The sequence below is a fragment of the Furipterus horrens genome, unplaced genomic scaffold (assembly GCF_987537825.1).
Source record: "Furipterus horrens unplaced genomic scaffold, mFurHor1.1.pri manual_scaffold_4, whole genome shotgun sequence".
In the NCBI taxonomy this organism is placed as follows: Eukaryota; Metazoa; Chordata; class Mammalia; order Chiroptera; family Furipteridae; genus Furipterus; species Furipterus horrens.
This window is the reverse complement of record NW_028327174.1, coordinates 176,325,062-176,336,692: the sequence shown is the minus strand read 5'-3', so window position 1 is coordinate 176,336,692 and position 11,631 is coordinate 176,325,062. Positions and strand designations below refer to the sequence as shown.

General features: G+C 47.8%; 1 protein-coding gene across 4 annotated transcripts in view; it reads left to right on the top strand.

The window, feature by feature from the left end:
• Positions 1 to 150: 150 nt before the first annotated feature.
• The window catches only part of TBC1D2 (TBC1 domain family member 2), a 49,561-nt gene continuing 38,080 nt past the window's right edge, over positions 151 to 11,631 (top strand). The window contains exons 1-3 of one of the 4 annotated variants that reach the window (XM_090274481.1): positions 151 to 724; positions 4,055 to 4,196; positions 10,046 to 10,193. In XM_090274481.1, coding sequence (XP_090130607.1) covers positions 350 to 724; positions 4,055 to 4,196; positions 10,046 to 10,193 — 665 coding nt within the window. In that variant the 5' untranslated portion in view covers positions 151 to 349. The remainder of the gene's footprint in view (positions 725 to 4,054; positions 4,197 to 10,045; positions 10,194 to 11,631) is intronic. The other 3 variants (XM_090274479.1, XM_090274478.1, XM_090274480.1) reach the window with 3 other exon arrangements.

The window sequence follows — 11,631 nt, the reverse complement described above, 5'->3', positions numbered from 1 at the left end:
CACCGCGCCTGCAACCCAAGGCCCTCCTCATCCCCTTCAGCTGCCTCTCAGTGAAGATGGCTGACTGACGCGGAAGAAAAGCCGGAAGTAGGCGGGATGGAGGGGGCCGGGCGAGGGCGTGTCGTGGGCGTGGCTTGGCTGTCGCCAGGCCGGGAGAGGTGTGGCACGTCGCCACACTAGGTTTTTGATGGGTGATGCGCCCTCCTGCAGCCAGCAGCCCCACTTCCAAAGGCGGATCACCACTGGCCCTGCCCCCGCGCGGATCTCTCTTCTAGGGATTCCTTTCAGTCTCTGAGATTTGTTCCGAGTCGGAGCGTGGATCTCCAGGTTCTCCGCGGTCAGAGCGGCGATGGAGGGCGCCCAGGAAAACCCCTCGGAGTCGAGCCCCTCTGCGTTTGGGTCCGGAGAGCCTACCGGCTCGGCCAGAGACCCCGAGGTATTGCCTCCCGAGGGGACAGAGGGCTGCCCCCGGCCGCCGGAGACGGTTCCCAGGAAACTCTGTGGATACTTAAGTAAGTTTGGCGGTAAGGGGCCTCTCCGGGGCTGGAAATCTCGCTGGTTCTTCTACGACGAGAGGAAATGTCACCTGTATTATTCGCGGACCGCTCAAGATGCCAATCCCTTGGACAGCATCGACCTCTCCAGTGCGGTCTTTGACTGCAAGGCGGACGCCGAGGAGGGGACTTTCGAAATCCAGACTCCCGGCCGGGTTATTACTCTGAAGGTAAATGGAGCGGTTTTTCCTTTTTCAGCGGGGATGAGATTTTGCAGGGCGCGGCCGAGCGCCGGTAGGTTGTCACAGTAAGTTTCCAGGAATAATGACAACCGACCCTGATCACCTAGTGCTTTCCCGAGCGCGTTCACACCCATTTCCTAGTGGGTTCCCACAAGCAACTGAGTCAGAGAGATGAAGTGACTGGCCCGAGGTCAGGCAACCACAGAGGGGTTTATGTCGCCCGCACTTGGGCTCTCACAGTCTTTCTACCTCTCAGACAGCGTCAAAACGTTTACTTTTGGGTGTGCCTGACACCCAAAAGTTACCTTAACTTTCTTACTTGAGGCTGAAGTATATAGTCAAGATACGAGCTTAGCAATCCTCTCTCAAGGCCTGGATTCTAAATCACTTTTCTTGATATTTTGGTCAAGAGGAGTGAATGCTGAGACAATGTTGGCAGGGTTTGGGAGGTAAACATCCACTTTTCTTGATGTTTTGGCCAAAGGGAGTGGAAGCTGAGAAAATGTTGGCAGGGATTGGGAGGTAAATATCTAGGTTTCGCGGACCAGTCTAGGTTGTTCATCAAGTCATGTCTAAACCTGTTTTCCTATCTGGAGGTTTTGTTTAATCTTTATGTTTAACTGAGAAAACCTGAATCAGTGGAAAGGCCACGTGCAGGCTTTGAAATCAGACAGGGTTGGACTCAACTTCAACATCAGCTACTTACTAGCTGTGTGACCCTGGGCAAGTTATTGAACCTCTCAGAATGTAGGTAGTTTGTAAGATTTCAGACAAGATGGGTAAGTGTCTGGAACATCAAAGACACCTACAAACTGCTGCATTTCTCCCAGCTCCTAGCATATAGCCTGATACCTGGCAGTTGCTCAGTAAATGTTTGTTGAACGAACACACACAGTGATAGAACCAAAATCAGGATGTTCATGCCAGGAGGAGGTGCCTCAGAACTGAATTAGAAAGTCAATTCTGAAGTAAGAGTTCTAGGAATCACACTCATCAGAGAAGAATGTGTCAGGAGACAGCCTTCCCAACCCTGCCCCGTCTTCCTACCCCTCCGCCCTTGAATGCAGCCCACAGCTTCAGTTTTCCTTTACTGGCGAGGCCTCACTGGTAACCAGAGTTGGGGGATCGGTGAAAATAATGGAAACCAGGAATTCCGGGCCTGGAAAGGCAGGTATTTCAGAGGTCATGTGGTTTATGGGTCCTTTGTCTCCTCCCGCAGGCTGAAGGCTGTCTGCAGGGTCTCCAATGTGTGTCTTCTAGTATTCCATTGATCTGTGTGTGTGCCCTCCGCTGTGCTAGGCACTGGGGTATGGAGCCAGGCCACACCTACCCCCTGGTGCTCAAACAGCCTAAGGTCTGGTGAGAGACTGACAGGGAGATTGGCACACACAGTAGGATGTTCTATAGAGACACTGGAAATCTATACCAGGAAAGTGTGGTGACAGAAGGGCTCAGTGGCACTGAGTGGGAGGGGCCATCCAGAAAGGACATCATAGAAGAGGCAATGACACCTGAATCTTGAAAGACGAGATCGGTTTTCTACAGGCAGACAATAGGGAGAATATTATTTCAGCTCAAGAGAGCCCCATGAGCCAAGATAGGAAAACATGCTACCTATCTCCCACAGAGGAGCCTGGGGCACAGAGGGGCCCAAAAGATGGAATTAGAGAACAGAGGCCCAAGGGTGAGGGAGTTATGTGAGGGAGCTTAGACTTTGTCCTGTGGGCTGTGGGACATTGTCAGAGAGCTTTAAGCAAGAGAGCACTGTGATATTAGAATGTTTAGAATGCTTGGTCTGACTGTTGGGTAGAGAACAAGTTAGAAGGGAAGGCAGGTGGTCAGGGAGTCCAGCGGGAGGGGATCATGAGAGAATGATGGCTGAGCTAGAACAGTGACAGTGGAGAGGGAGCCAGTGGCCAGCGATGGGAGGCAGGAAGAATGTGAGGGATGAGTCAGGGGTGGCTCCTGTGACTAGCTGACGGTCTGGTTGAGCCAACCAAGGATGAGGAGACAAGGACATCCAGGTATACGTCCCCCTTGGTAAACTCTTAAGTTCCAAGACAACAGAGGCCATATATCTTGATTCACCACAGACTCTCCAGTGCCTATCACAGTCCCTGAACATATAGTAGGTGCTCAGTACACACTTGTCTGATGAATTAATAAAATGGGTTTGGGTATGAGCTGGAGCTTGTCAGCACAAGGTCATGGTAAAGCCTGAGGTCTCCCGGGGAAAGTGTATAGAAAGAAAAGACTGGTGGGCATCATTTTATTTTATTTGATACCTTCATGACAGGCTGAGGGCCTCTTTCATGGAGCATCCTGGCCTTCTGCACACCTCACCTGTGGGCCTCTTGGAAGGAGGAGCTTGCCCTGGCTGCCCATAGCCACCTGCTTTTCTCATGGCCTTGATTGTGAACAGCTCTGTGGTGCTCACCATGCACTCCCAGGGAGCTGCCCAGCTTCTGTGCCCAGCTGATCCAATGCCTTCTCTACATAGGCCACATCTCCTGGCTGTAAATTACAACAAAGCTCTGGTCAAGAAGTGGGAGACCCAGGTTCTGACACCAGTTTTAATGCGATCTGCCTGAAGGACTTCAGAACCTTAGTTTGTCCATCTGTGGAAGGTACTGATCGCTCCTGCCCTGCCTCCTTCCTGGAGCATGTGGTGATGTAATGGCTGTGAGAATAGTATTCAGACCATCCAGTGCTGAGAGACTAATGACCAGCATCAGCCATTAGGTGGTTCAGGGCTCCTGGAGGCTGCTACTGTGTCGTAGTGTGCATGTGGCTTTCCAGTCCCCAGTCATATGCATGATTTCAGTGTACCCACAGAACAGAAGGGAGTCTCCATTCCACGGAAAGTCAGCTGAGACATTGGGCTGTCACACAGAGAGCTAGAGATAGTGATGGTTCCAGTGCCCCACCTAGATCAGCATTTCAAAGCTATTACCCTTTCTCTTAGCATCTCCAAATTCCTTTACTCTCTGAGCACATTCTGAGGACCTACTGTATGTCAGGTACTATGCTGAGCACTTTATCTTTCTTACCCTGTGAAATGAGTATTGTCATCACCATAGTACAGATAAGGAAACTGAGGCCCAGAAAGGTTAAGGAATCTCTAAATCGGAGACCAGAGCCTGATTATTTCCTATGGCCAAGAAGCATGTGGTGTTTCAAGGTAGACACCCAGCCACAGTGAATTTTTTTTTTTCTGGGAAGGAGAGAGTTACCAAGTCTCCCCAACCTTCCCACATCCCACACTCAGTGCCACCCTGCGGGCTCAGGGTCTTGCCAACTAACCCTTGTGCTTCTCAGGCTGCCACCAAGCAAGTGATGCTGTACTGGCTGCAGCAGCTGCAGATGAAGCGCTGGGAGTTCCACAACAGCCCGCCTGCACCTCCCGCTGTCCCTGAAGCTGCCCTGGCTGGGAACGAGCCTGCCCTGCGCCTTGAGCTAGGTACCCAATGGGCTCGCCTCCTGTGCACACCCAGGGCTTCTGGTGACTAAGTCCGTACCATGCTGTTGGGAGTGAGTGGGAGGAGCCCTCTGCTAAGGAACAAAGAGCTAGGGATGGGACTCGGGATCAGTTAGAGCAACAGTATAGCATCCAGGGCGGGGATGTGGGCTCTGAGGCCAGGCTACCTGGATCCAGATCCAAGTCTTGTGTGGTCTTAGGCAAGTTGCTTAACCTTTCTGAGCTTCAGTTTCATTCCCTGTAAAATGAGATCAATAAAGAAATTATACCTTCTTAAGGTTATAGTGAGGATTAAATGAATTCATACACTCTTTAAGTGGTTGAAACAATGAATGCCTACACATTGTCAGAGCTCAGTGTCAGCTGCTAGTATGATGACCGTTTATGGGGCTGTCTTAAAAAATGAAACTTTCACAGAGTTGCTATGAGGAAGGTTAATGAAAAAGTACAGTTATTGTTGCTGCTTCTTTAAACAAATGCTTTTGTGCTGTGAGTTGCATAGACCAGTGATTTTATCCCTGGTGTTCCCATAAGTCAGAATCCTTTTCCTCCACACGGCCCACGAATGAAGTTTCTCAATCGCAAATCCTAGAACATCCCAGAAGAAAGGAGTCCTGGAGCTCACACCCTCCCACTCTGTGCTGAAGGCCGGAGTATGATTGGCAGATTTTTGCATCAGGACGGACCACTCGCAGCTGCCCCTGCAAAAGCATAGACAATGAGGTCTCAGCACAGATCTACAGTGTGCCTAAGATGCCTCATCCTCAGTTAACACGGAAGCCAAGTGGGTGAGGGCAGGACTGTGGCCAAGTGCATCCTAGTTCTCCATACCCGGATGTTTTACATGTCCCCCAAACTGAGCTCCTCTGCCTTGACCCTTGTCCCCAGTTTTCCTTCCCTCAGTAAATCTCCCCACTTACCCAGCTGGTCCAGTAATCAGGAGCCACCCAGTTTCTTCCTGGAGCAAGTTAGCCAGGCTAGTCAGTCACCAGTGCTGGCCATGTCCCCCCTCTGGCCTACATGACAGACCTGGGCCCCCCTTCACTGCCTTTGCCTTGCGTCAAGCCTCAGCTCTTAGCTGGAAAGTCATAGCAGCCTCCTCCCTGGTGTCCCCATGTCCCAGCCTGCCACCTCCAAGCATCCTCCTCACTGCAGCCAGAGTGAGCTTTCTAAAGTGAAAGCCTGAGCCCCGCCCGCCTCCCTGGCTGCTCCCCGCGTCCCAGGTCCAGTCCCAGCTTTTTGGCACCATGCTCAGGCCTTCCTCCTCCACCTCTGCCCGCTCCCCAGAGCCTGCCTCGTGCTTTACGCTTCAGCAGCACCAGAGGTGTCTCTGCTGTCACCTCTGCCCAGCAAATTCCTGCTTTTCCTCACGGCCAAGCTTTAGGGTCGCCTCCTCCTCCTGCCAGCCGCCTCTTGGAAGCCTTCTGGGACTCTGCTAGCTGGACTTTATATGAACCCTCAACACTTTCAGACAATTCAAGGCCTGTCACACTGTATTCTAATTAGGGTGTCCTTGTCAGTCTCTGCCCACTAGCCCTCAAGGGTGGGGGCGTGTCTGTCGTCTGTGTCCCCACTACCTGATTTCCTGCCTGGCACATTGGATATTTGTTGAGTGAGTGTATGAGCAAATATATTGAATTTTATAATTAAATGAGGAAAGGAATGTGAAGCCCTTAGCATAATGGCAGGCACGTAGTGCTCAATACACAGCAGCTGTCCAAATATTATATCATCACTATTATAATAACTACGTCTCTTTATTGTTAATAATCAGTAATTTTTTCTGAGAATTTTCTGGGTGTTTTATGCTTGTAAGGTCTTTCTTGGGGGAAGGGTTTATTTATTTTTGCTTCTACATTTTTACTCCACTCCCTACTCCCCACCTCCGAGAGAGCTGAACAATGCTGGCTATGCTGAAAACTGCAGCCTGAGTTGACACGATTCCCCATCAGCCCCAGGCCACAGCAATGAGAAACCCTTCCTGACTTGAAATGGGAGGGACCAGGTTATCAAAAGAGTAGCTTTGGGGTCCCACAAGTTGACCGACTGTGCTGAACCCTTCTCAAGTTCTTGAATTCTGTGGCTTTGGTTCAGCTCCAGCGGTGGGCATCAGGGCCAGGGAGTGGTTGCCATGCCAGCCAGGGCACTGGTTTCCCAAGGAGGACGCTCGGGAGATGCAGAAAGCAGGGATGCGGGCTTCTCCCCTGAAGCCTTCATCGTCCTGCACCAAGCCATCACCCTCCCAGACCCAGGGCCCCTGTGAAACCTTCCCCAGCTGACCCAGAAAGACACTTCTGGAGTCTTGAGCAAGCTGGCAGGCCCTGGATTGGCAGTCTGGAGCAGGCTGCCCCACCTCCCCAGTCTCCACCCTTCCTGGGAGGAAGCAGGGACCTGCCGCCAGAGCAGTGAAAACCTGACTCATGTCTGACTTTGAGTCACAGAGGCTTCGTCTTGTGCAGAGTGCCTTATGACTGCCTTTGAGCATCCACGAGGCATGTTCTCTACAGCTTTTACACCTTTATTTGATATTTTACCTAAACATTCTTCTCCCCAGAGCCAAGAAAGATCAAAGGGAAGCCAACAGACTGATAATGACATGTTGCCAAAGTAGAACACATTTTACAAAGCACTTTTATAAATGTATATCATCATAAAAATATGCATACCACTTACTGACACTGTTGTAGCTCTTGACATGTATCATCTATCTAATCATCACAACAATTTTATGAGATCGTTAACTGTTATTCTGATTTTACAGAAGAGAAAACTGAAGAGGCCAAGGGACCTGCCCAAGGTCAAACAGTAAGGAAATTTCAGTGCTGAAATTTCAACCGTAGTCTGCACTCACATGCCTATCCTCAAGCTGAGGAGGCAAGTGGCCATGTGTCCAGGGCCCTCCAGGAAACCAGTACCCTTTTGGCCTAAGCCCTACTTGTGAGGCAATGACTTCCTCCTGGTGATGGGGGAACCTCAACGGTTCAGGCAAAAGGCAAATGACAAGTAAATGCTGCTGAAAATTGTGTGGTCACCCCACCGAGGGTATTTCTCCAGGCAGGAGAGGACCCAGTGTCCCCAGACCAGGCTCTTTGGTCAATCTGTTTCCTCTAGGAAGTGCTGACCCTCACTGGGGTGTCACCATCATGTGCCTCTTATCCTTTGGGCACCCCTTTGCACTGGGGAGCTTGCACTGTCCTGGGCACCCCTTCATTCTTGGAACTATCTGCTTGTCAAAAAGAAAAAGTGAAGAACTGGGTCGGATCCATGGCTTGGCTTGCGGCTTTGCAAACTTGGCTGCAAAATTCACACTCTCTGAGCTGCTGGCCTTCTCACTGATGAAACCATCCAGTGGGAACATTTACACCCAAAACTTAGTTCCGTGTGGCCTCAGAGTAGAGGTGGAAGTTAAAGGAAAATATACTGTTAGGGAAGTACTTGCCAAAACATTAAAATCTTGGACAAATGGTAACTTTTTTGTTTGTTCTGAATGAGGGAGAATGAAGATGGCTAAAGTGCTGATAAACAAGGAAACCTTAATTATTTTGAATCAGTTCAAGGTCTAGATCAAAGACTACTTTGAAAGATGTGCATCCACAATATGGGGCTTTGTGGTTTTCAAAACATTTTCATGTACTTTAACGGTGAAGGAGACAGAATGTAGAGTGGCCTTCCAGTTTCAACAATATGGAACCTGAAGCCGAAAGAGAATCAGTGATCAGCCAGGTCACAGCATCCTCTCAGCAGAAACAAGGCTTGCCTCAGGTCTGCCAACTCCACAGCTATCACCCTTTCTAGTCAGCCAGGTTTCTTCAGGCTCCTGCTGAAACCCCCAAGGCCCTCTACCATTCCAGATGAGATCCCTTCTTAGCCACCCCATCCCGTTTGTCCTGATCAGCTCATTCTCCTCTGGGTTTCTCCTGGCACCCTCAACTCTGGCTCTGGAACCTCTTGCTACCTACACAGTAGGATCCTCTCAATCCTGCAGGTCCAGCTCCAGTGCCCTTCCTCCAGGAAGTCTTCCCTGACTTGAGTTGGAAGGAATCTGTCTCACCTCCCAGAACTTCCGGCACTTTGTCTGACCTGCCCTCCAGCTTCTAGGCAATTGGTCTAACTAAAGTGTGCACTTCTCCCCTGCTCCTGAAGCTGGGTGCTTCCTGTGCCTAAGATTGTCTCACTTTTCCAGCCCCGCCCACCTGGACACCTCAGGATAGGTGCCCAAATTGCTTGAGAAAGTGAATTGAAGGGAGGAACTCAGAAGAATGACTTGGTATGGCCAGGTCTGCTGGATTATAAAGAGCCCCTTAAGGATTAACAAATGATTGTTTGCAAAGTTTATTTCCAAGTAGATTGAAAAACTCTGCTTTGGCCCCCACCATTGCATTTAATGTTTTTGCAGATGTAGTGCAAAATAAATTTCCTCTACCCCTACATTTTCACCCTCTCAGTAAGAGGGCTCCAAGTGAAAGGTGTCTGCTGCCTTGCAGACCTCAGAGACTGCCTGACCAAGACCATACCTAAGTGGCTTTGGTTCTCTTCTACTTTTTGTAATATTCAAAAGTAACTTCTGAATATTTCACCTCCTCTCTCTTATACCTCAAATACTTCTTTCGCCTAGAAACCTGCCTCAATATTAAACCTTCTGAAGTACTCACTGTATAAAAAGCACTGTTTAGGCCCTGGCCAGGTAGCTCAGTTGGTTATAGCATCGTCCTGCTACACCAAGGTTGCAGGTTCAATCCCTGGTCAGGGCACATACAAGAATCAATCAGTGAATGCATAAATAAATGGAACAACAAATCTCTCTCTCTCTCTCTTTTTTCCCCCCTCCCTCCCTTCCTCCCCCTCTCTCCCCCACTCTTTCCCCCTTTTCTCTCGCTCTCTAAAAAAAAACAATAAATAACAGTTTTAAAAAAAAAATCACTGTTTAAGCAGAACGTTTGGAGAACATAGATAGGCCATAGCCTATCTATCACCCACAGCCCATGATAACATTGTATTATGACCTCCTGCCTACCTTTTATTTAAATGTATTTCCAGTCAGATAACAATAAAAAATGCTTTACTTTCCTTTTTGGTACTCAGTATTATGACCCATAAAATATTCTTGTGTTATAAAAATCTCTTTATTAACATCTATTTTTGATGCATATATATTATTTTCTGTTTATAAAAGTAACCCATGTTTACTGTAGAAAATTTGGGGGGAAAAAAACATAAACTTTAATGAGTAGCCTGCTTACTTCTAACCCTATCATGCAGTCTGACCACTGTTAAGATTGTAAAGTATTTCTTTGAGGCTTTTCCTATACAATGGCGATCATACTATACCCCCAATTTTTATCTGGCTTTTCAACCTAATATTATGTCCCATGCACACTTGCCATGTTCTTAAGCATTCTTCCTTGGCATCATTTTAAATGGTTAAGTAAACTCCATTGTCTAAAGGCATGATGATTGATTTAACCATTCCCCCACTCTTTACGTTATTTTCTGTTTGATGTTAAACAGTGCCAGATGAACCTCTTGGCTCATAAAGCTTTGTCTACGTTTCAGACAACTTCTTTAGGGTGGATTCTCAGATGTGCAAATATTTGCAGTTCCTCATACTTTAATGGGTTTCTGGGAAGGCTATTACAGCAAAATGAATATTTTACTGGTTGCGGAAAGTTCAGTGAACCCCTGCCTCTTTGGCTGCTGTTAACCCACAGGAAGTCTTGTTCTCACTGACTCCTGCCTGCTCCCAGTCTGGACCTGAGCCTGTAGCATCCACCTGTCTGGTCTTTCCAACTGCAGTGACCCAGAGGGTGACTGCCCTTTTCTTTGTTTCCCAGAGCAAGAGGAGGCAGAGCTGGAGGAGTTCCTGTGCCCCGTGAAAACGCCCACTGGACTCGTGGGTGCAGCTGCCGCCTTGCAGCCAGCCCCTGCCATGCCCTCGGCCCTTCAGAATATTTCCCTCAAGCACCTGGGAACTGAAATACAGTAAGTGCTAGTGGGGCTGGGGGGCTGGCCAAGCTGCAAGCAGCCCCTCTTTTGAGCTTACTGTGATCTGGGGTGATTCTCGGAAGGCAGGTGAGTCTGGGGAGGGGCTAGGGGCTTTATCTTCAATTCATCATGTCATTACTTTAAAATATTACCTTCAATGTTCTCATCTGAAAAGTAGTGCATGTTCTTTGTAGGAAATCGGAAATATCTCGAAAGGTGCAAATTGAACGTGAGCCATAATCCTGTCACCCAAACAAACATTCTTAGCATTTGGTGGATCTCTTTTCTCCTCATTTTCTATAGACACACATGCGTAACTGAGATCGTACTGAATATCATGTGATGGCTTCATAAATGTCTACATGTGTCAAATGCATCACATAATTTACTTTTAACGTGTAACTTATTCTTTGTCCATCTTATCGCAGCTACTCTTTCACTTACTAATGTTTTACATGTACAATTTCCCATTGGCGGGCTTTGTTCTAAATAGTTTATAAGAAAGTAGTGATATGGCCTGGGCTTCAGAGTCCGACTGACTGGATTTGTGTTTTGGCTCCAGCAGTCATGGTCTGTGGTATCCTTAGCACATCATTTGATTTCTCTGTGCTGCACTTAGGTTGTTAGTAAATACAAAATTCAGCAGTGCTTGCCTTGTAAGATTAGCACAGGGGTTAAATGGCCAGTGCGTGCAAACTGCTTTAGAACTGTGCATGGCAGTGGGTAGGCACTGAAAAAAATACAGGGTGGGGCAAACGTAGATTTACAGTTGTTCATATGAAAAGTAACTCCAATAACTAATAAATAATAATACAAGATAACTGTTTAAGGTCTTGTCTTCTTTCTAGTTTAGTTTTATCTAGGCAGGCACTAGTTCCTTGAAGATGAGGTCTACCTTTCCAGGTTTGTTTTTAAACTTTGTTGGGGCAGATCTCTTGTAGCCTTTCACCAGAGTTACTTTTACCCTGCCACTAAGATATGACCCTCTTTAAGTCTCTACTGATAGCTCAAACATGAAATTCCACTGTCTCCCAGTCTTGTGTAATTTTTGGGAATTGTTTACCTTATTGCTCCCTGTCAGTGGGTCTTCATCTCCCTTGTGGAATTTCACCCTCCACATGCACAGATTGAACCAAAGACTTATAACCTCCATGTTTATTTCTGGAGCTTTTTCTCTATCTAGCTCTCTTCTTTCCTCTCATTTCAGATGTGTTTGTCTTTCCAAACTCTAGTCTTGTCCTCATTAACTCAGTAAGTGGTTCAGAAAGTACACCCAGGCAAAAAGCCAGGCTGACCATAAGACTTACCTCATTGTTTTTTCTTTCAAGGATCAGTCTTATGCTGCCTGTTATTAGATGTCTGAAAACATTTTGTCCAGTATTCTAGTTGTTGTTGTATTTTGCAGCAAGAAGGTAAATGCAATAGCTTCTAGGAT